General features: G+C 37.4%; 1 protein-coding gene across 2 annotated transcripts; it reads right to left on the reverse strand.

The window, feature by feature from the left end:
- Positions 1-8860: 8860 nt before the first annotated feature.
- On the reverse strand, positions 8861-19194 carry LOC114566514 (complement factor B-like). Of its 2 annotated transcripts, XM_028595037.1 has the most exons (15): positions 18440-18682; positions 16955-17041; positions 16553-16692; positions 15423-15567; positions 15146-15274; positions 14560-14670; positions 13460-13594; positions 12688-12791; positions 12286-12418; positions 11899-12037; positions 11537-11613; positions 11243-11343; positions 10840-10969; positions 10051-10100; positions 8861-9889 (listed from the first exon to the last, which is right to left on the reverse strand). In XM_028595037.1, exons 3-15 carry the CDS (start codon positions 16625-16627, stop codon positions 9713-9715), a joined length of 1506 nt encoding a protein of 501 aa, XP_028450838.1. In that variant the 5' UTR covers positions 16628-16692; positions 16955-17041; positions 18440-18682; the 3' UTR covers positions 8861-9712. The 2 variants fall into 2 exon arrangements, with proteins under 2 accessions (XP_028450838.1, XP_028450837.1); XM_028595036.1 differs by lacking the exons at positions 8861-9889; positions 10051-10100; positions 10840-10969 and adding exons at positions 18729-18914; positions 18994-19194 and having other exon boundaries at positions 11249-11343; positions 11532-11613; positions 18440-18616.
- Positions 19195-20182: the final 988 nt, after the last annotated feature.

Here is a 20182-nt window from a genome sequence, read left to right on the forward strand (position 1 = left end):
ATGTGGCCCGAATGGAAAAAAAAAATATGAATAATGAATCCAAGACATCTTGTAGTGTTTGCTTGTCTGCACTTGAACAGTATCTTATTGTGTGCTCTGTGAGTGGTAGAGATGAATGAAAGTGAGGGTGCGTTATTAATTTAACTTGGAATGTTAATAAAAACATGGTTGACTGCTAATACAACCTTCCTGTTTTTTTATTGGGACAGTAAAATCACTTCACCACAAGTAGACAGATTTGATTCTAATCTCATTTTATTTGAAGATTTCCTTATGTAACAAACATACAAACCACTCTCACTTACAGGAGAGATGTCAAGACATTATACATTCTGAATAAATAATAATAATGATGCTATATTTTATCATTCTCTTTGGTTCATGCCTTTGCTGTGGTCAGGCTGCAGGCACTCAAATTCACTGTATGAGCCACCTTTCCACTCGCTAGCATTGTTTTGGGCTGTCTTTGATTTCCTCAATAGGAGACAGAATGCCATTTATAAATAAGGGAACAAGTGTATCAATGAAATTCAGTTCAAGTTCTGGACATCTCACAATTTAAGGCCATGTCAAAACACACTTGCAGTACATAAAAATATCCAGCCCTTGCTCAAGCAGTATTGGGTGTATTGTGTCTCAATCTGTTTGAGGTAGCCTGTTTATAGCAGGTAAATTTGGTAACCGTATTTTCAGGCATAGCAAAAACAAGGGTCCAAGACCTCAATAGGTATCCTACCAAGCTAGGGCAGCATGACAAGGCCATGCAAACTTTTTATTTTTTTTAAGGAATTTTTTTGTGGCTTTTTATGGCCTATAATTGACAGGATAGCTTAAAGACAGGAAAGGGGAGAGAGAGAGGGGACGACATGCAGCAAAGGGCCATGGGTCGGATTCCAACCCGGGCCGCTGCTAAGGACTCAGGCTAAATGGGGCACACACTCTATCGGGTGAGCTAGAGGTTGACCCACAAGGCCATGCAAACAGGCTGCCACACAAAGTCGCTCATAATCATTCAGTCAGAGAAATCTGAGACACTCCATGCTATTACTTGAGGTTTAACTTGGCTTCTTTACTCAACCTATTTTCCTCAAAGCTGGAGTATCAACTGCCTCTGAAGAATCCCAGGTTTCCTGTGTTAGCATTTTTTTGTGGTAATTTATCTAAAAGAAAGTATGTTTGAGATATGCATAGTTTAAGCAAAGAGTACTCCACCAATTTAGCATTGCACTATAACATTGTTGGACAATGGACAGTTTTAAAAAAAGGATCCACACATACTTCTTTCTTGTCCAACCTTGGTATCTACATTACCCATAATGCAACTCAACCACCAACAGATTGGTCTGAGATTCAAGTGTGTCATGACTAATGTAGTCTTGAGCCTCAAGCAGAGATGGGGAGTGGGCTACAGAGGTCTGCTAACCTCACTTCCTTCTAACTCCACACCCCGAGATTTCTTTCATTTTCAAACTTGCAGTCTTCATCACCAACCGACACTGAATTAGAGACATCACTTAAGGCAATTTATTAGACTTCACGCAGCTCCTTCTGGAGCCACAAAAAGCTTTGAACAACTTTTTTTTCACAGAGGTGGTAGCACTCCCTAAGACCTGTAAACAATCTCAAGAAAACTTTTAAGTCTCGGTTCGCCACCCTTATATAGTAAAGGTGAATGGACTTTGATTGCTCATAGAACTTCAGTAGAACAGTGAAAGATGTAGGTGTGAGGATTATTCAGGGTGACCTGGACACTGTTTTTGAAAAGATGATGCTGTGGAATTATTAAAATGTCACCATCACAAACAAAAGTTCATTCACCGCCATTAAATTGGGGGTGGAGTCAGAAATCTCAGGTACAGATGTCACAAAACTTGAACAAATCAAACCCAAACTACCTGCAGGGCTAGACGTGACTACAGATAAGTGAGAAAATGGTTTTCTGTAATTTGGGTAAGATGATCCTTAATTCTAAATTCATATTCCTAAACAAATCTGTGTTTGATTATCACAAACTAATTGACACACTGGTCTAGTCTATCAACGGGCTACAGGTTGAATTGTGGGGTCAGCGACAAAATATGATTTCAGCAAGTCCTTACCTGATTTATATCCCATGAAGGGCTTTATAAACATACCCTACTAACAATTACAACCAGGTACTGTACGTGCACTGTTTTTACAATCACACATACACTGCTGTACAAACAACGAAGGAGCTTTTCAGAGGATCAGTAGTTTTCTCTGTTGATCCATTCTTGTTCATTGAAGTATCTCTTTCCGACATCAAGATTCAGGCCATTTCTGTAGCAATCCAGATTTGCTTGGTAGGATTTTCGGTTTCCATAGGTTCCAAGGCTGGTTTGGTAAGTGTCTTCCTTGCCGTTGGTGATGTATGTCTGATAGAGGTCAGCCTTTACTGTATGACTTCCAGGCCTCAGTTTGGCATCATAGAGGTCACTCCCTCCTCTGGTACTGCCATCATACAATCCACGATCAGCATACACACTGCTGCCGTAGTGCTCACTCTTTGTCGTACGACGACCTAGACTCCTGTCATAAAACTCTCTGTGCCCAGTGGAGCCCAGACTTCTGTCATTCAAGTCCCTTTTTCCTGGACGGCCCAAGCTGGTGTCATAGAAGTCCCGGGCGGCACGACGCCCAAGGCTGAGGTCATTGAGCTCAAAGTTGAGGAAGCAGCTCTCTGTGCTGGCAAGCGTCACAAAGCCGCTCTCTGTGTCCCGGCCCCCCAGGTTGTCGTAGTCACCTGTTGGGGTGTCAGGGGAGGAGCATAAAAAGGAGGTGTTTTTGGTGTGTGGGCGAGCTGAAACCAGGTCATCCTCCTTCTGGGAGCGAATGACGTTGTAGACGTCAGTTGGAGCTGGGCTGGGGCATTGGTCTGTCTGGCATACTTCTGATTTCTGCGTTTTCCTCTTTCTGTCTCACACAGAGAAGAGAAGCATAACTAACAAGTCACCTCAAACATGAACATAACATGATACCTGATCCAGACTATACGGTGTACAAGGTGTGGAGGATGTAGGCTACTAGATACAACAGTTTCCTTTAACTTGACAATAATTTTTGAGTCAGTGAACTGATCCTTCTAGAAAGTAGGCCTTTTGCAAAAGTATCAAAAGCCTGATAATGTTTATTCCTTGGTGACATAGGCCTTAATTGTTGTCAAAAAACTAATGAAAACACATTAATGACCAATACACTATAGAATACAGTAAATATACAATACCACCAAACTGATCCTTTAAGTTTACCATTTTTATGACACGCTGTTATAATGTGGGTTTTATATGGAACTAACATTATCACAAAATGTTAGCGTATTCATTTTGACAACTGTATTTTGGAAATATTATAATAATAATGTTATAAAAAGAAACATAATGTTGTTTCTTGGTGGCTGTAGCTAAGATAGTCCTATCAAATGGTGAACTGGGGTTTAGAAAAATATTTCTATTCAGGATATTTGTAAAATATATATTTTTCACCTCTTACCCTTACCCTTTGCCTTGGAGAAGATTTGGAACAATCTCCTCAGTTATGACCATATTGAAGTTTGAATTACAGTCGATCAAAGTATTTAGTATTTGCGTTTGTTTTGGATCCTCACCGTCTGACAAGCAGTTTGAAGCAGTAGACTCCAATCACTGTCAGTAAGAGCAGTATCAGGGGAATCGTGGGAATGATGACGTAAACCAAATTCAGAGCTAAAAGAGACAACAGATACAGATTCAGTGACTGTAATGTAGGCGGTTGATTAAAACGCATCAGGGTAATGAGTGTATAATCTTATTCTTTGCAGAAAAAGGTGTATTAATATGAATCTTGGGTCAGTCAACCTGTATTGCTGCCCTGGTTATGGTCACTTGGATTCCATGGCAGCACAGATGAAGGGAACACATCTGTAATAAAAAGCATATATACACCACTGTTGACCACACTTACTTTCAAAGTAGACTATCCAACATGTCTGCTAAATCATATGTTGTGACATTTTTTTTACCAATCATACAGAGCACATTTACTTGTTTGAGTGAAGTTGGGAGAAGGGGAAGGGTCCAGTGTCTTCTCTGTGGAGAAAATGAATCACAGTCAGAAATTTTCAAGTATTTTCAAAGTAAAAGAATGTTGAAATACTGTGTCAGCGGTACCTGCAGTGTATTTGCAGATGAAGTTGTTCTTGGTATCACAATTATCGTCGTTCCACTGGAACATATATCGATCCTCCCCAGTGACCGAAGCGGACGGTTGGTGATACATTACCACACACGCCTCGTAGCCGCATGATGGCTCATCCAAATGCCAGTTCCTACAACAAACACACACAAAGCAAATGTACAAAATCACTTTTTTTCAAAGCTGCCCAAACAGATGTATTTACAAAACGTACATTCCCATATACAGTATAAAAAAGTCATTGAATAAAGGTTAAAAAAAAAAGAAGCTGATTAGACCATAACTGGGTTTCAAACACCAATGCTTTGTGTCTGTTGAACCAAGTATCGAAAGTTGTAGAGTGCTGAAAGCTGGCATTGCATGTCTCGTCAGATAATTGTATTTAGTTATTCTTTAAACGTATAGTTCCTAATTATAATTTTAAAAATTTCTAGTTTTAGAATGTTTTATTTAGGAAAAGTTACAGATGCTACAACATTAGAGGTAGTCCGATAAATCGGCCAACCTGGCACATCAGCCTATAAAAGCCTATTGCAGATATGTCTGTACATATAAGTCCAATAATATACAAGTGGTAAGAAATTGCAGTAGGCCTACAGAAATGCAAAAATATGTTAAAAAATGAAGGGATCTTTATTGTAAATGTTTGTTGAAAAAAACTGAATAAAGACAGTCAGATTTTTCAAACTCTGAAACTCAATATACAGTAGGTATAAGCCTCATTATTTCATTTTCATAATTTTTCTTTTAATGGTTTTGTAGAATTGTTTTTTTCTATTTTCATAGCCTACCATATTTCCTTAAAGTATTTTATTTTGATACTGAACTTCCGGTACCATATCAGCTCTAGTCGGCTATTAAAACATTTGTATTTTCAATGGGGAAACACCTTTCTACAACACACAATCAGCAGTGAACATTTTGAACATTTGATATTTCACTTTTAAAATCTAAAACTAATCCTCATACTACCCTCACTTTTGACCCCTTGACCCTCTAGATACCTCCCACCAACCTAAATGTGGACTTGCTGCCGTCCAGCCAGTAGTACTTAGAGTGGCAGTCCAAGATGCTCTCCTCATCTCCATGGTTACGGCGGAGCCCGATCCAGAAGTCTCCATCAGTTGGGCGGAGCTCTGTGATGAGCTGCTCTATGATCTTTTGCTCAGAAGCCGACTCCACGCTCAGCAGCTGCCCTCCGTCCCGTCTGCATGCGAGCTCTGCCTCTGCGAAGTTGAGCCTCCGCCGGAGCTCCGAGAAATAGGCCAGCTTGTAACATGGCCTCCCTTTCCCTGCCTTGCACACACGTTGACCTGCAAACCCCCCCACACACACACACACACACACACACACACATATACCTGATTATATGTGCACTGAATTTTCTACACGTTTCCTCAAATATCACAAGCATCAACCAAGAAGTCTATGTCTGAGCACACACATGAAAAGACCTGACTGTGAACCTACAAATTACATAGATGTGGAAGCCTTTTATACTGTAACATTTTAAATTTTACGAGGAGTGTGTTGCCTACCTCTGGCTTCGAATATGTCCGCTTCAAGAGCCCAAGATCCAGCATAAAGTCAGGAAGGCAGGCCATGAGGAAACCAAAGATAGACCCACAAGTAAGTCAAGAGTTCATGTTTGAGCTGTGTTGTGTTGTCTTTGTGCAGCTTACCTGTAATGAGGCTTGTAGCTGCAGATGGATCAAAACATAAAAGCAGGAGGTGACAGAAGATTGTCAGCAGGTCCATCTTTGTCAGCTATTCACCACCACCACTTGTATTTTGGTTCAGTCTTTTTCATTCCGATGTCTGCTCATCTGGTCATTAGTGGAGCTCAGGTGAAGAAAATCGACCTGAACCTTAAGAGGTGATCTGTTGCTTAGGGTGTAAAAAAAAAAAAAAAAAAGCCCTAAAAAGGATGAAATAAGCTAAAGAAGTGCTAAAGAGGAAGTCTTCTGTTCTATCTGCTGAAAGAAAGAGTATGTGAGACAGAAGGAGGAGCACGAAGAGAAAAAACAGTGTGTGTTTGGGAGGGGGCTGTAATCTGTTAAGAGCAGTCTTAATGATTGGGAGAAGAGGCTGCATCGATCCCAAGACATCTAATCATGCAAGTGCTCCTCATCGTAAAAGCTGACAAGAGGCAGATTTCGCTCCTTCCTTTATTACTTAAGCTCTGGGTATTATCATTACAAAAGTGTTACATGAAAATGATCTGCTCTAACTCGATCAGGGTTACTTTAAAATATTTCTATCAGGTTCCGTCTTCAAGGTATATTGCGGTGTTCTTCCCTTATTTATTTCCGCTTCAGTACAAAGAAGGAGAGATAGTAACACAGCTGACATTTCCAAGAGGAGGGATAATAATTTTTTCTTTCCTTTATTATTAAAGCCTCTTGGTCTCAAATCTTAAAATTTCTCTACAAATAAAATATTTAAAACAATTACAATTAAAGTTCAGACTGCCATCACTTTTTGATTCAGATGTTGCTAAATTGTAATTGGTGCATGGAAAAACATGGCCTCACCTTTTTCCAACCGAGCCCAGCCCACTTCAAACCAGTGAAAAGAGCACAGACGAAAACACAAATCCAATCTGTCGATGTGTCTTTGACAAAGAAATGCTGTGTTCATGTAGGACTCCATTATTATGAATAGGCTGATGAAAAAAGGTTTTCAGGACCTTTAAATGTCTAATAGGTCTAAAATGAAGTTGTTAAATTGCATATGCGAAGGACAAATGTGTCAAATGGACGCCAGGCTTAGCTTGCTAAGCTAAGTTAGCCAGCTGCTGGAAGCTTAATTTTGTACAAACAGTAGTAGCTATAAATCTTTGCACCAACTCTCGGTAAGAAAGCCGATAAGCATATTCCCAAAATTGTAATATTTATTTATTGTTAGGATTGTTAAATAAGAATTCACACAGAAGAAAATAGGCTTTGTTAAAAAAATTAATTTTATTTTAGAAACTCAGTTTGGATACGTCAAATTATTCCGATAAATTTTTGACAGTACATGTTTGTAACAAGCAGAGCTGTATAGTAACGAAGTAGAACTACTTCACTACTGTACTTAAGTACTAAAAAGCTGTATCTGTAGGCCTACTCTACTGGAGTATTATTTGTTTCTCTTATTTCCACTATTACTCGAGTAGCCTACATATTTTCGAGGAGTTTAATACTTTTATTCATTTTTTATGTGCTGCATCGTTACTCGTTACTGTTGTGAATTCCTCACACTACGGAGACTGTGTAGGTTACACTGTGTGTAGTTACGGCTACGTTAGTTACATAAGAAATCCCCGAGATCGCCTCGCATTTCTTAATGTACCTTTTTGAGTTTATTTCAGAAACTTCCTTCATATCCAGCAATGTATAGCTTGTAAGCCTGTAATGCACCGTCTTAATACCAAGTAAAAAGTTGAACTCCAACAATATGATATTCAAAAATTTGACTGCTTTCTTTAATAACTACATAACACAATACTTGTACTTTTACTTTTAGTACTTGAGTAGTACGTTTTAAAATAAACTACTTGCAATACTTAAGTACAAAAAATGTTGAATACTTTAGTACTTCCACTTAAGTGGGGTGCTTAAAGAGCACTTCTACTTCTACTCAAGTCACTTTTTTGATAGAGCACTTGTACTTTTAGTACTTTATACACCTCTGGTAACAAGGGAGATTTCCATTAAAATACTGCTTGCTATATAATTTCATATTCAAGCATCAGGATCAGCAGAAGCCATGGATGCATGTGAGCGTGACCTGCCTTTCTGAGCACAAATGGGGGAAAAGTGTATGTATGCAGTTCTTAATGGTAGTAATTTCTAAAATGGCCCATAAGGTTGATTTAGGGCTTGCAGAGAGACAGATCAGCCAGAGTTTAAACAGCAGAATGCTTCATCATGAATATGCTGTGTGTGCTAGAGTTGGGGGGGGGAGAGAATAGGGAGTGGGCGTTGTGGAAGTGACGCTGCCCTGGATATACTGTATTAATGGATGCTGCTCTATCCAAACACTGCTAATCAGTTTAGGTGTAACAGATTTATTTCAGTCAAAGGGTTTTTTTAAATTGAAGGTGGGGTAGTGGAAGTTGGCATTAGCAAGTAATGCTCTGAAAAATAAAAGAGAAGACAGAGAGGTAACTGAGTCCCCCCAGAGGGATTCAATAAGGAATGGACCTCCGTTTAAATGTCCTCCTTATTTACAGCATCTGAGACTAACAGAGGCTTTTATTCAATTAAGCCTCTCCCATTCGTTCCTCCTCTTACACAGTCTGTCTTCCTCTGTCTCTGCCTCCTCCTTTTATCCCACTGACCTGCTCCCTCTCTCCCAATTAGTTAAAGGGAAACCAGATGAATGTTCCCATGGGAGGTTAGTACATCACTGACCTAACAAAGCACCACACACACAAACACACACACAAACACACACACACACAACCTAACAAGGTAGGCGTTTCACCATGTCAAAGAAACCAAACATTGATGTTGAAAATTCACCACTGTTGTTTGGACATTTAGTCAATATACAGCAGTAAAGAGAATTGCTAAATGTACATTTTCACTGAGGCGATGCCTGACAGCATAATGGTCAACAGATCATAGTTACACAGTAAAATGACATTTGATTTGAAGCCATAAACTTGCTCTGACCACAACAAATCATTTGTAATGCAATGGTTTGTTTTGTGGGCTGTAAAGACACAGTAATGAAAGACAAACTTAGTTAATTTCCATCTCAAAGCCAGACAAAAAAACTATCTTAATTACTCACAAAAAAAGTAACTTCCACTAAATTCAATATTGAATGATCCAAGCTGGCAACCTGCCAGGTGGACTGTCCGCATTGCGTAGGCCTGCAAAGAGAGCTGGAAATGAGCCCTCAGTCACTGACCTGCAGGGGAGCTGATCCATAAAAGAGTTTTGATGAAACCTTTTAAGTGCTGTAGTAATTCTTTAAGTCATGCCTTTTATATAGTTTTGGAAAAGGCCTGAGAGAAAAAAATGTTTAATCACCTGTGATTGTGAATGCATAAACATTTTTGGATTTCAAATTATATTATGTATCACTTTCTCTAAATAAAGGGTACTCATTCCATTCCTGCATAGAGATAATTAGCAATTTGGAACTTACAAAATATATGTCGGCATTGTAATGTCAGTGAGTTATATTAAAATATCTTCACTTGTATATAAGCAAAGCCAGCTGTTTAATAACTTCAAAAACATCAAGACGCAGGTTTATACTGATTATTTAACTTCTTTACATCCTGATTGACCACTGACAATACTGAATAATGATGAAGTACATGACTATTTGCATGACTGTACATGATATTTTGGGAATGTGACATGCGTTTTTGTGAACATGTGTGTTTATGTATGCTTTTCATGAGAAAATGTTATCTGAAAATGTAATCTTTTTTATTGTCTGAGAAAACTTTAAATCAGTAGCAAAATCACATAAGCTAGTGTTTACAGAATGCCAAATTACAGTATGCAAATACATTTTAGCTTTTCAAAAACGTAAGTGGTGCGTAGTCAAGTGTGTCATCTCCAAGGATCGATTTGAGAAAAGGGACAACTCTGAAAAGATTAATATGGAAATCTCTGGAGGTCCGATCTGAGTTGACGACACCTCCACCCGACCCACACAAATCCTTGGTTCCCCAGCTGACCAATGCAACCTGTGAAAGAAATCTTTGGTTACTTTACAAAGTCAACAAGAACTTACATGGTCAAATTACATGACCTCATTTATTTCAATGGAGTTTTATTTTCCCTTTGTCATCAGGTGTCACTCATTTGTGATATAATATTGGATACATGGAAAAGAAAGGCTGTTTACCTGTATTGTGCGATGCTCATAGTTCTTGTACACAGCACCTCCAGAGTCACCTGTCCCAACACACAGACACACACAGACACACAGACACACACATACACACACACACACACACACACACACACACACACACACACACACACACACACACACACACACACACACAAAATCAAAATAATTACCTCCAAAATAAAGGGCCTCAGTTACTGGTCTGTGCCACTGTTGCAGATGTTTTTGTATATAAAATGCATGTAGACTAAAATCTTCCTTAAAAGAATAACTGACCCACTTTCCATCACGCATGAAGATTGGAAAACAAACAAGAACTTTCATTGATGACTGAGACACAAAAGGCTAATGACACTTGTGTGTATTTGCACATTTACGAAGGGATATTCTGGGGTGTTTTACAATTTTCCTTATTTGCGCTAAATCAAACAAAGACATGGATGCCTCTCTAATGTGTCTGTGTGCAATTTGTAGTTAAATGTGTTGGTGAAATGTGGCCGGGTTGGATCAGTGGGTAGAGCAGGCGTGCATATACTGAGAGGTTTATTCCTCAACGCAGAGGTCTAAGGTTCGAATCTGACCTATGATGATTTCCTGCATGTCTTCCCCCTTTCTCACCTAGCTGTCCTAACAAATAAAGGTGGAAAAGCCCAACAAATAATCTTTAAAAAAAATGTGTTGGTGAAATTACCTTTGCTTAGCTCAACTCAGAGATGTTTATGGGATAGCAGCTCCTCATAAAGTAACGAAATAACTTTTATAAATGTAATAGAGGGAACGTACCTTTACATGATATATGATCTACAGTAGGTTCCTGACCACCAGTGCACAGAAAGTTATCAGTCACGACCTCCTTTGGATCATTCGTTTGGATGCCTGGGGCTTCTAGTGCATGTTTGATGCAGTCATCTCTCTACATTGGTGAATTGGAAAGAGGAACCATAGACTAAAGTAACTTTTAGGTTTTACGTGAATAATGAAGAAAACACATGAGTCATGAGGAAATATAAAAACATGCATGCAAAAACATCACTCTCTCTCTCACACACACACACACACACACACACACACACACACACACACACACGCACCCACCCACGCATGCATGCACGCACGCACACACACACACACACACACACACACACACATTTATAAAAACAGCCCATTAGTGTAATTTAAAACTCACATTGTCGCCAATTTTAGCCTTGACATCTTTTTCATGTACCGTGATCCCTTTCTTAGTCAGAAACGAGAGACTTTCAAGATGAGTCTTCAACAGAATGTCCTCTGTATTTAGAGAACACAAACATCCAGTACATTTTACATCAGGCTCTAGAGGCCTAAATATTTTACATGAATATGAAATGTGAATTATTAGAAATAAAATCCATTTTATTTCTATAGGTGCGAGGCTTAGCAAACAATCATTTTTGGGTATTTATGATAACCAAGCTGTGTTACAGATGTAGAATTACCTTACCTTGTTGCTTGCAGGTGGATTCACCAACCAGTTTTAAAGCATCACTGGTCTCTTGGGTGCAAGGTATGCAAATAGGTCTGAACGAGACACCACAAACAACATAACATGGAGAGGATGTTTCAAGTAAAAAACATTTAACAGAATATTTGTACCATTTTCTCAAAGGGAGAGTTTTAGCTGATTACATTTTTGTGTGTGTGTGTGTGTGTGTGTGTGTGTGTGTGTGTGTGTGTGTGTGTGTGTGTGTGTGTGTGTGTGTGTGTGTGTGTGTCTCTGTTTAATTAATAAACCCCTGGCATCACTGAAAATATAACATCAAATCCAAGTATGAATGACGGTGTTTGTAGGACACAAATTCTCACCTAGCAGCACTGGAGATATTAACATCTTCCTCTAGTTGGATGAGAGCCACATCATAGTCATAGAACTCCTTCACACCCTTATTCACTTTAGCACTGATATTGTACTGTGGGTGTATTTTGAAAGTTTTAATTTTTTTTTCTGTAAAAGAGACACAATCAAGTTTGTAATATTGTTGCTGTCATTAGGAGTGGATTGCAGAGACGTTTAGTCATAATAAGGTTTTGATCTAAAAACAGAAATATTCATTACCAAAACAAATAACGTAGCTTGATATTGTAACACTTATTTTTGTTAACAGCTAAAGCAAAGGCATATGACATGTTCAGATAACTGGAGAAGAATGGCATGAGTAAACATGCAGACATTAAATAAACATTTAATAGTACCTTTGCCCTGTCCATCATCAATAACAACTTTGACGTGCTTAGGTAAATCTTCAAATGTGAAGCAGTGAGCAGCAGTCAAGACAAACTTTGTGGTCACCAGAGAGCCAAGGCAGTCCCTTGGCAATCCTTGATTCTTAAATTAGGAAAATAAATATATAATATAGTTTATAACACAACACTGTAAAAAAGAAAAAGAAAAATAATAACATAGAAAACTAACTGTTTTTCATGAAATCCTACAACTGATGGTCTGACTCTGCTCTGTTGTCACTAATCCAAATATTCCTCAGTGGAAAAGTATATTCCCCTGATTTTGGAGGGATGGTGAGATTGACATTGTCAGCCTTGTAAACGTATTTCACAGATGAATTATAAAGTTAAATGAAATACTGAAACATTCACCTTGATAGTAATGGATGCCCACCATGGGTACCTTTGCCTCTTGTTGCCATTTTGTGTTTCATAATCCTTGTGAAGACCACATAGACCCTTAACTTCTTCTTCATCTGCATAAAAACCCAACATACCCAACCCAATCATTGTTGCTTAAATGCAATATAAAAAATATTTGTGATTTATATATCTCAGTTTAAATTAAACTCTAGGTTAAAATTAAGCATTACACGGTGTGTTACAAACACATACATTAGAAGTTTATTTGGGGTTTAGTATCTTAAACAGATTACATTATAAAAAATAATCAACATATTAAGTTACACAAATGTCAAATGCTGGTGGCAAAATGTAATGGTAATGGTTAGCGGATCACCAAAGTCATTAGGGGAACATGACTGTCTATACAAAATGTAATGGTAATAATTTTTCAGTCTGCAGACATATACAGTATGTATATATATATATATATATATATATATATATATATATATATATATATATATATATATATATATACTGTGTATATTGTATGTATTTGGGACAAATCTAAATCAAATCTGTCCATCCCTGCTAATAGTGGTGTCGAGCTAGAGGCACAGATCAAGAGTGATGGTTCTGCCTGCTCTTTCCACCGTAGGAAACAAGAGAACCATGTTCTGGTCTCCAGTTTTCATCATATCAAATTAGAGGGTGGAGATACATAGTACGAATAGAAATAACATTAATGTATAACCAGATTCATTAAGCATTCTTCCTTCAATTTCAAAAGATGACTTACCAATTATATCATCAAAGGTCTCTTGTAAATTCGTAATGTCCTTCATTTTGTAGTAATGCCTATCACCGATCCCTGTTGCGAGGGGCTGTAAGTCGCTATCAAAGACCTCCGCTCCAATGGCAAAAATATAAATGTCTGTATTGTAATAGAATGAAACATAGCATTAAAAATTAGGCTCTCTTTTGTTGCCATAAAACACTCGGTTGCACTTTATTCAATCAATCAATAAATCAATCAATCAATCACTACATTTGTTGAAATACCACATGTGTTTATCTATCAATTAGCCATTTTTGATGTAATGTGTCACAAATTACCTTCTAAGAAAGTCTAATAAGATCTAACAGTGGGAAATAAAGATGAATCTCACTTTAGATTATGGTACCGTTCTGGTCTAATGTGTCACTAATTACCCATTAATAAAGATGTAACTGGGAAATAAAGATGCAATGTCCTGGCAGCTTCCATAGCTATGTTACTGCAGTCAAATAGTGACATGGCATTAAATGCTCAGATGTCTTAACCAGTATTGGAGTAGAGCGTAGATGAAGCATGTATTATTTATATATATATATATATATATATATATATATATATATATATATATATATATATATATATATATAATACATGCGCATCCAGGGAGAACATATAGGCAATGAGGGACTATGTGAAGTAGCGACCAGGTATGACATGACTTAACAGTAGTTTTCTTCTAATAAGCAACAAATTGCACTAAAAGGCTCTACCCGAAATTTGGTTTCTAATAAGAGTGTAATTTGGTATAGCAGAGTCCAAGTACAGTATATTTGGGGTTTAATATGGCAATACCTGCAGTTTCTAATTACAGCATAATTTAGGTGTATGGTGTCTGTAGGGTAATGTACTGGTATAACTGTATTAGTTTACTGTCTAATAAAGACCACACTATTTCTATTTTGGTCTAATTTGATACAAAGTACGACTCATTACGTCTTATTAATGTATCGTAAAAAATACTGTAAAGTGCGACCAAACATTTTGTTCAAGCTGCCATTTACTAGTATTGCATAGCAATGAAATGTCAGTGACATTATAGCATGTGTATAAATAAAACTCACCCAGATATTCTTCTCTTGATTGATTCGATTGAGGACCAGTCTGGTTCATGTATACCATGTTCTTTATTTGTTCAACAGTGGGTGCAGGTGATCCGCCCATATTATAAGCACCTGCAATGATGTACAAAAGCTTTATATGGAACATCATTACACAACATATGATATACATTGTACCACATTTAATATTTAAAGCTGTTTTACTGCATTCAGTTTATATTAATAATACTTTATATAAGATGCATCTTTACATACTATACATTTAATTTAGTGCTGCTTTGAATGCACATACATTCTAAATTAAGCAAAGTTGCAGGACTATAGTTAAGTAGTGAATTGATGAATATTCAAGAAATTAGTTTTCTTGCTAAGAGTTAGATTAGAAGATTACTGTAATACTCAATTGGTGTCAATTTTCTCATCTAACTCTTGAAAAGAAAGCAAATAAGTATGTTTTCCAAATTGTTGAATTATTTCTTTAAATAGTGTAGTTGCAGCCTGAATATTGAAATCCATAATTTGCTTTTAGTGAAAGAAATTGGCAGCTGCACTCCTAACGTAATTAAATATACCAAGTGGTTGAAATTACCATCTGTAAAAAAGATAAGGACGTGACGATGTTCCTTAAAACGCTCTTCTCCAACTTGTTGCTTTATAATAGCCATTCGCTCCAAGAATGTTGTAAAGACGCTGTTCAGATCTGTTCCAGTGTTTTTCTCTTTGAATCAAAACACACACACATACACATACACATACATACACATACACACACACACACACACACACACACACACACACATAGATAAAACATAGATCAAGCTGTGTTCATGTTGTTTCCAACAATATCTCTGATTTATATTACTTACCGCCTATTTTAAAGTTTTCCAATTCCGTCAGGACGGCTTTTAGTGTTATTTTTTTATCCAAAAAATCAAGAATTCTGACAACTTCAAAAACTTCAGAGGAGAAAAACACTATTTCATAGTTTGGAGTCACAGTAAAGGATGCAATCTGCGGAGACATAAAGCAAATTACTTAAATACATGGTGGATGAACTATGGCATTGTAACTTTTGACACATCTTTGTAAACACATGCAAACTTGTCAAACTGCTGTGAAATATTTTGTCGATACAACACCTCTTTATGTATGAAACTGCTTATGGTTGTTATTTTGTTGAGTAATTGATTCATTTATCAGCAGAAAGAGAATCCCGTAGTGTGCACTGACAACAAGCCAAGGGACTTGCGCCAAAGAAACATCAGTCAAGATTATGATGTGTAATGTATAATATAATTTACTTCTAATGGGCTGTTGTGCTGGTAGCCAAATGGGATGGTATCATGTTTGTGTATGTTTTGTGCACAGTGTGCCAAATATGGTTCTAAAAGTGTGTCAGACAATGTAAAAGGCTTCATATGTTAGCTCATACCGTAAACATGATACAGTTTATGAGTTTAGTGAAATTCATTAGTCCAAATTAGTATTATGCCAGTCACATTGAAAAAGCTAATGCAATACAAAAGTATTACAGTATTAAAAAAAGTGTAAAAATAAAAATGTCTGTTTCAGTTGTATGGAGGCCCAAAGAGCAATAAATTACATATGAAATGTCATCATCCAATGCATCATCCTGCTTCTTAAAAAATAAATTCTATTAAAAAAAAAATTTAAGTTTTTATTTCAAAATAAAACTATTTTTTGTCTGCTTTTATTTATTAAACAACTCAATTTCTCCCAAATTATCATTTTACTTCAATATGAAATTTTTCATCACAAAATCTTTGTCTGTTACTGTAATGATTGGCTGTGGATTTGATCAGAATGAGCAGGCACATGGCTGGTTCACAGAGTATTTTTGGGGAAAAAATTGTATTGTAAGTGAGGCTATTCTGTGGCGATCGCCCTTTCCAATAAAAAAGCACAGTAAAACATTTAACATATAAAACTAATTTGTCTCTCATTTTTATCAAGAGGAAAGCCGTTTGCTTCTTACCTTTTCTATAAGTTTTGTGACAGCATTTTTTGCATCATTGAAGTGTTTTTCTTCGATGCTCGCAGAAATATCCATTGCGATATAGATGTCAAGTGTACCATTTTTTGAAATCCTGATTTTTCTCCCCTCCTGTGTGTCATCTGAAGAATCGACAACAAAAACTGTCATTTTGCCGTACACATTTATATGCCAGAATTAAGTATAATGGAAGATAAGACAGTGTTAGATTTATACATAAGCTACAGAACTAAGGCATTATGGACAGAAGTGAGCCTTAATGGTGTAAACCAAATGTGGGATAAATTATTAATATAATTATTATGATAAACATTATTATTGTAAACAAAATGATCTACCTCTTGAACAAAACATGCTGAAATCAGATTAGTTACAGGAACTTACCAATGGGCTCTAAAGTGGTTAGGCTGCCTTTGATCGCACTGCCAAATTCCTGTGAAACCTCCAATGGAGTGTCATAGGTGTGTTTGTCTGCAAGAAACAAAAGCCACATAAACAGAAGTAAGTGTGACAGAGTGAAGTGATACTTAAACCTACATTGTGTGATTTTTTTTGAGTTGATTCTTAGCAAAAAAAACCTTTTTTCTTTCACAAATATGTGCTCATTCATGTGTAATTACTTCCACCTATTAATCAAAGTATTCTTGTAAGCGTAGAATCTGACATTTAGAATCATTCAGAATACATACTAGCAAGTTGCTCGAATGATGGCCCCCATGTTGCGCCTCCAGAGAATTAAAACGACAACGCGACAGGCAAAGCAACAAGAACAAAGTTAATATTGGAGTGGCTAGAACAGCTGCGTGTAAACAATGGAGATACTAAGAGCTAATTATTGGGTTCGGCCACCATAGGAGTTATAACGCGTTTGGAAAAGGAAGGGCTAGAAAGTAATATTCAGTTGGTTGTCATATACAATTTCACTGCTAGATGGGAGAAATTCTTACACAATTTAGCTTTAAGAAAAAGTAAGTATTCGCCCATCACCACAGAGACTGAGATTCAGTTATCAGAAGTTTCAGGCAGCACTTACAGGTGGGAAGCTGGTGAGGGATCATGTCCTTTACACTGGAATAGTCACTCTTCCTGAGTGCTCAGTGTGCATGTGGAGATCTCATCTGCCTAATCAATCAGTAGTAGTGGGTAGGACATGATCCCACACCAGTGTCCAGGCGGCTATGTTTTATAAGAGGCAACACTAGGAGTAAAACCAGAACTTGTTGAGAGTTTACAAAATACAAGAGCTCAGAGCGAGTAAAAATTAACCACGGGCTGGGTAATGCTTGATCAGAACCAGGCCAACTGTGTTACAGGTAGCAGCAGCAAGGACCAGCGTATGAAGGCGATTGGCTGTTATAAATAGAAGGAAAACGGGAAACTTGCAAAAAAACACACAGAACTAAGATATTTTGCTTCAATAAAGTGTGCTGTGGCTGTTATACATTATTTTTGTGCTTCACATGTTCAATGTTCAATGTCCAATCTCAAGTTTGAAACATTCGATTCACCAAGGTATGGATATGAGGTGACTTTCAACATGTAATCTGTTTCTTGTAAACAGGCAGATTATTTCATCTGATCTGTTTACCACAGATACTGACTCAACTGTACAATAAACTGACCTTTACTTGCGTACAGACTGTGATATAAAAACTGAGGGATTAGTAAATAAAACATTAGTTGCTATCTTTTGTAAATTATGAGCGTTTGAACGTTCTGGTGACATAAACTCCTGTAAAATAACTTGACAAATGAATTGCTTGAATGTTGCGCCATCCCTTTTGTATATTGACTCCCAGCAAAGCTTTTCATGGCAAAACTTTGATTAAAAAACACTATGTCAACAGTATTTGTAGGTATCTGTCTTACAGAAACATGCTGGCTCTTTGCCAGTCCAGTGGCCGTTCTCCTGACACACTCTCTCACTCGATCCCACCAAAAACAGTTCGCCATTGCAGCTGTAAGTCACTTTGTCGTCAATTCCAAATGCGTTCCCATCTCTTGTGGCGCCAGGTGGGATACCAGGATCAGCACAAGTATCCCCTGCTGTGGTAACAAGACAAAAGATAAGTCATAAAAGAGTCACAAATGAGGCTGTATCCCAAACTTGAAAAGAAATCAGAGGGAGAAAGAAAGTAGATGACTGTTCATGACTTACTGTCACGGCTACAGATGGGAGTGGAGCCACTCCACTTCCCGTTGGGTAAGCACACACGTCTGGAGGAGCCACGCAATCTGTATCCAGAGTAGCACTCATACGTGGTCTCATTGTCCACAAAGTACTTCTCCTGAGGAGGGAAGATGTTTCCGTACTCCATCACATTGGGGTCGGGGCATTCAACACCTGCAAAACAAAATCTGAGTAATCATGTAGTGCAGGCAACCTATTGCTATGTGAGAAAGATTATCGTCACATCACTCACGCTTGCATCTCTGAGGGAGAAATCTTTTGGGCGCTGGTTTCCAGGTGCTATTCAGCTCACACATGCGGGTCAAATGCGGGTATGGATAGTAGCCCTCAGGGCACTGGTAGACCAACATGCTGCCTATCTTCAGCTGCTTGGTCAGTATGTAATCACCTCCTACAATTGCCATTCTCTCCTCCGTGCAATCACACCGAACCTCATCTCCTGAAAAATAAAAGACTGTTTTAGGGAGATGTATGTACTAGAATATCAGACTTTAGAAAGCTTGCTCCTGAGCCACATAAGCCATTACACAATTGTTTTCACAAGCTGAGTAGTAGCCTACTAGGCTACATAATGATTATCTCCTCTCCATGTGTAAAATTCATTGTGTTTTAATTTACTTTATTTATTTGACTGTAATTACAGTAAATGCTGTCGCGCTTTGATGAAAACAAAATTTTGATTATTTTAAGTTGGCACTATAAGCAGGATGTAATATAATATTTAAAAACTGACGATCCATCTCACATTACCGGTTTCAGAAAGCAAACATTCTCAATGGAGACAAAATATTGGATTATGTTTTCTATTGCAATTTTACTTTAATAACTGTTTTCAGTTGCAGTTTTAAATTGCTAATTGCCGTATGAATTATTGTTATTTTGATCCCTAAACTATTACCCAATTACACATTGCTTAACTGTAGCCTAAAGTCAGCTTGACTTGTACAGTAAATATAAATATATGGACAACCACATGGACATTTGGAAAGTCAAAATTACATTAGATATATATATATATATATATATATATATATATATATATATATATATATATATATCTTTTAGTAAGAAAAACTAGCTCACCCATACAGAGGAGACATGCAAGTGCAGCAAGCCAACTCCAGTGGATGGAAAATCCCATGTTGAACCTTAAACCAGGGAACAGTATAAAAATAAGAGGATGTTGCAGGAGCCCTACATTTATTGTGAAGTGGACAGTGATGTTCAGAAAGAGGGACTTGATTAACAAAGACCATCCTGGTACTTATTAACTTGATAACAAATAAAAGAAAATCAATATAATGTGTAGAAGAAAAGATTTCCCAGAAATGTTGACCATAGCATTAGACCTGTAATGCCAGGGATATTTAAATAATTCAGTTTCAATAAACTTGACTAATGTAGAAATAAGGAAGGTACCT

This window comes from Perca flavescens, chromosome 13 (assembly GCF_004354835.1).
Source record: "Perca flavescens isolate YP-PL-M2 chromosome 13, PFLA_1.0, whole genome shotgun sequence".
Taxonomy (NCBI): domain Eukaryota; kingdom Metazoa; phylum Chordata; class Actinopteri; order Perciformes; family Percidae; genus Perca; species Perca flavescens.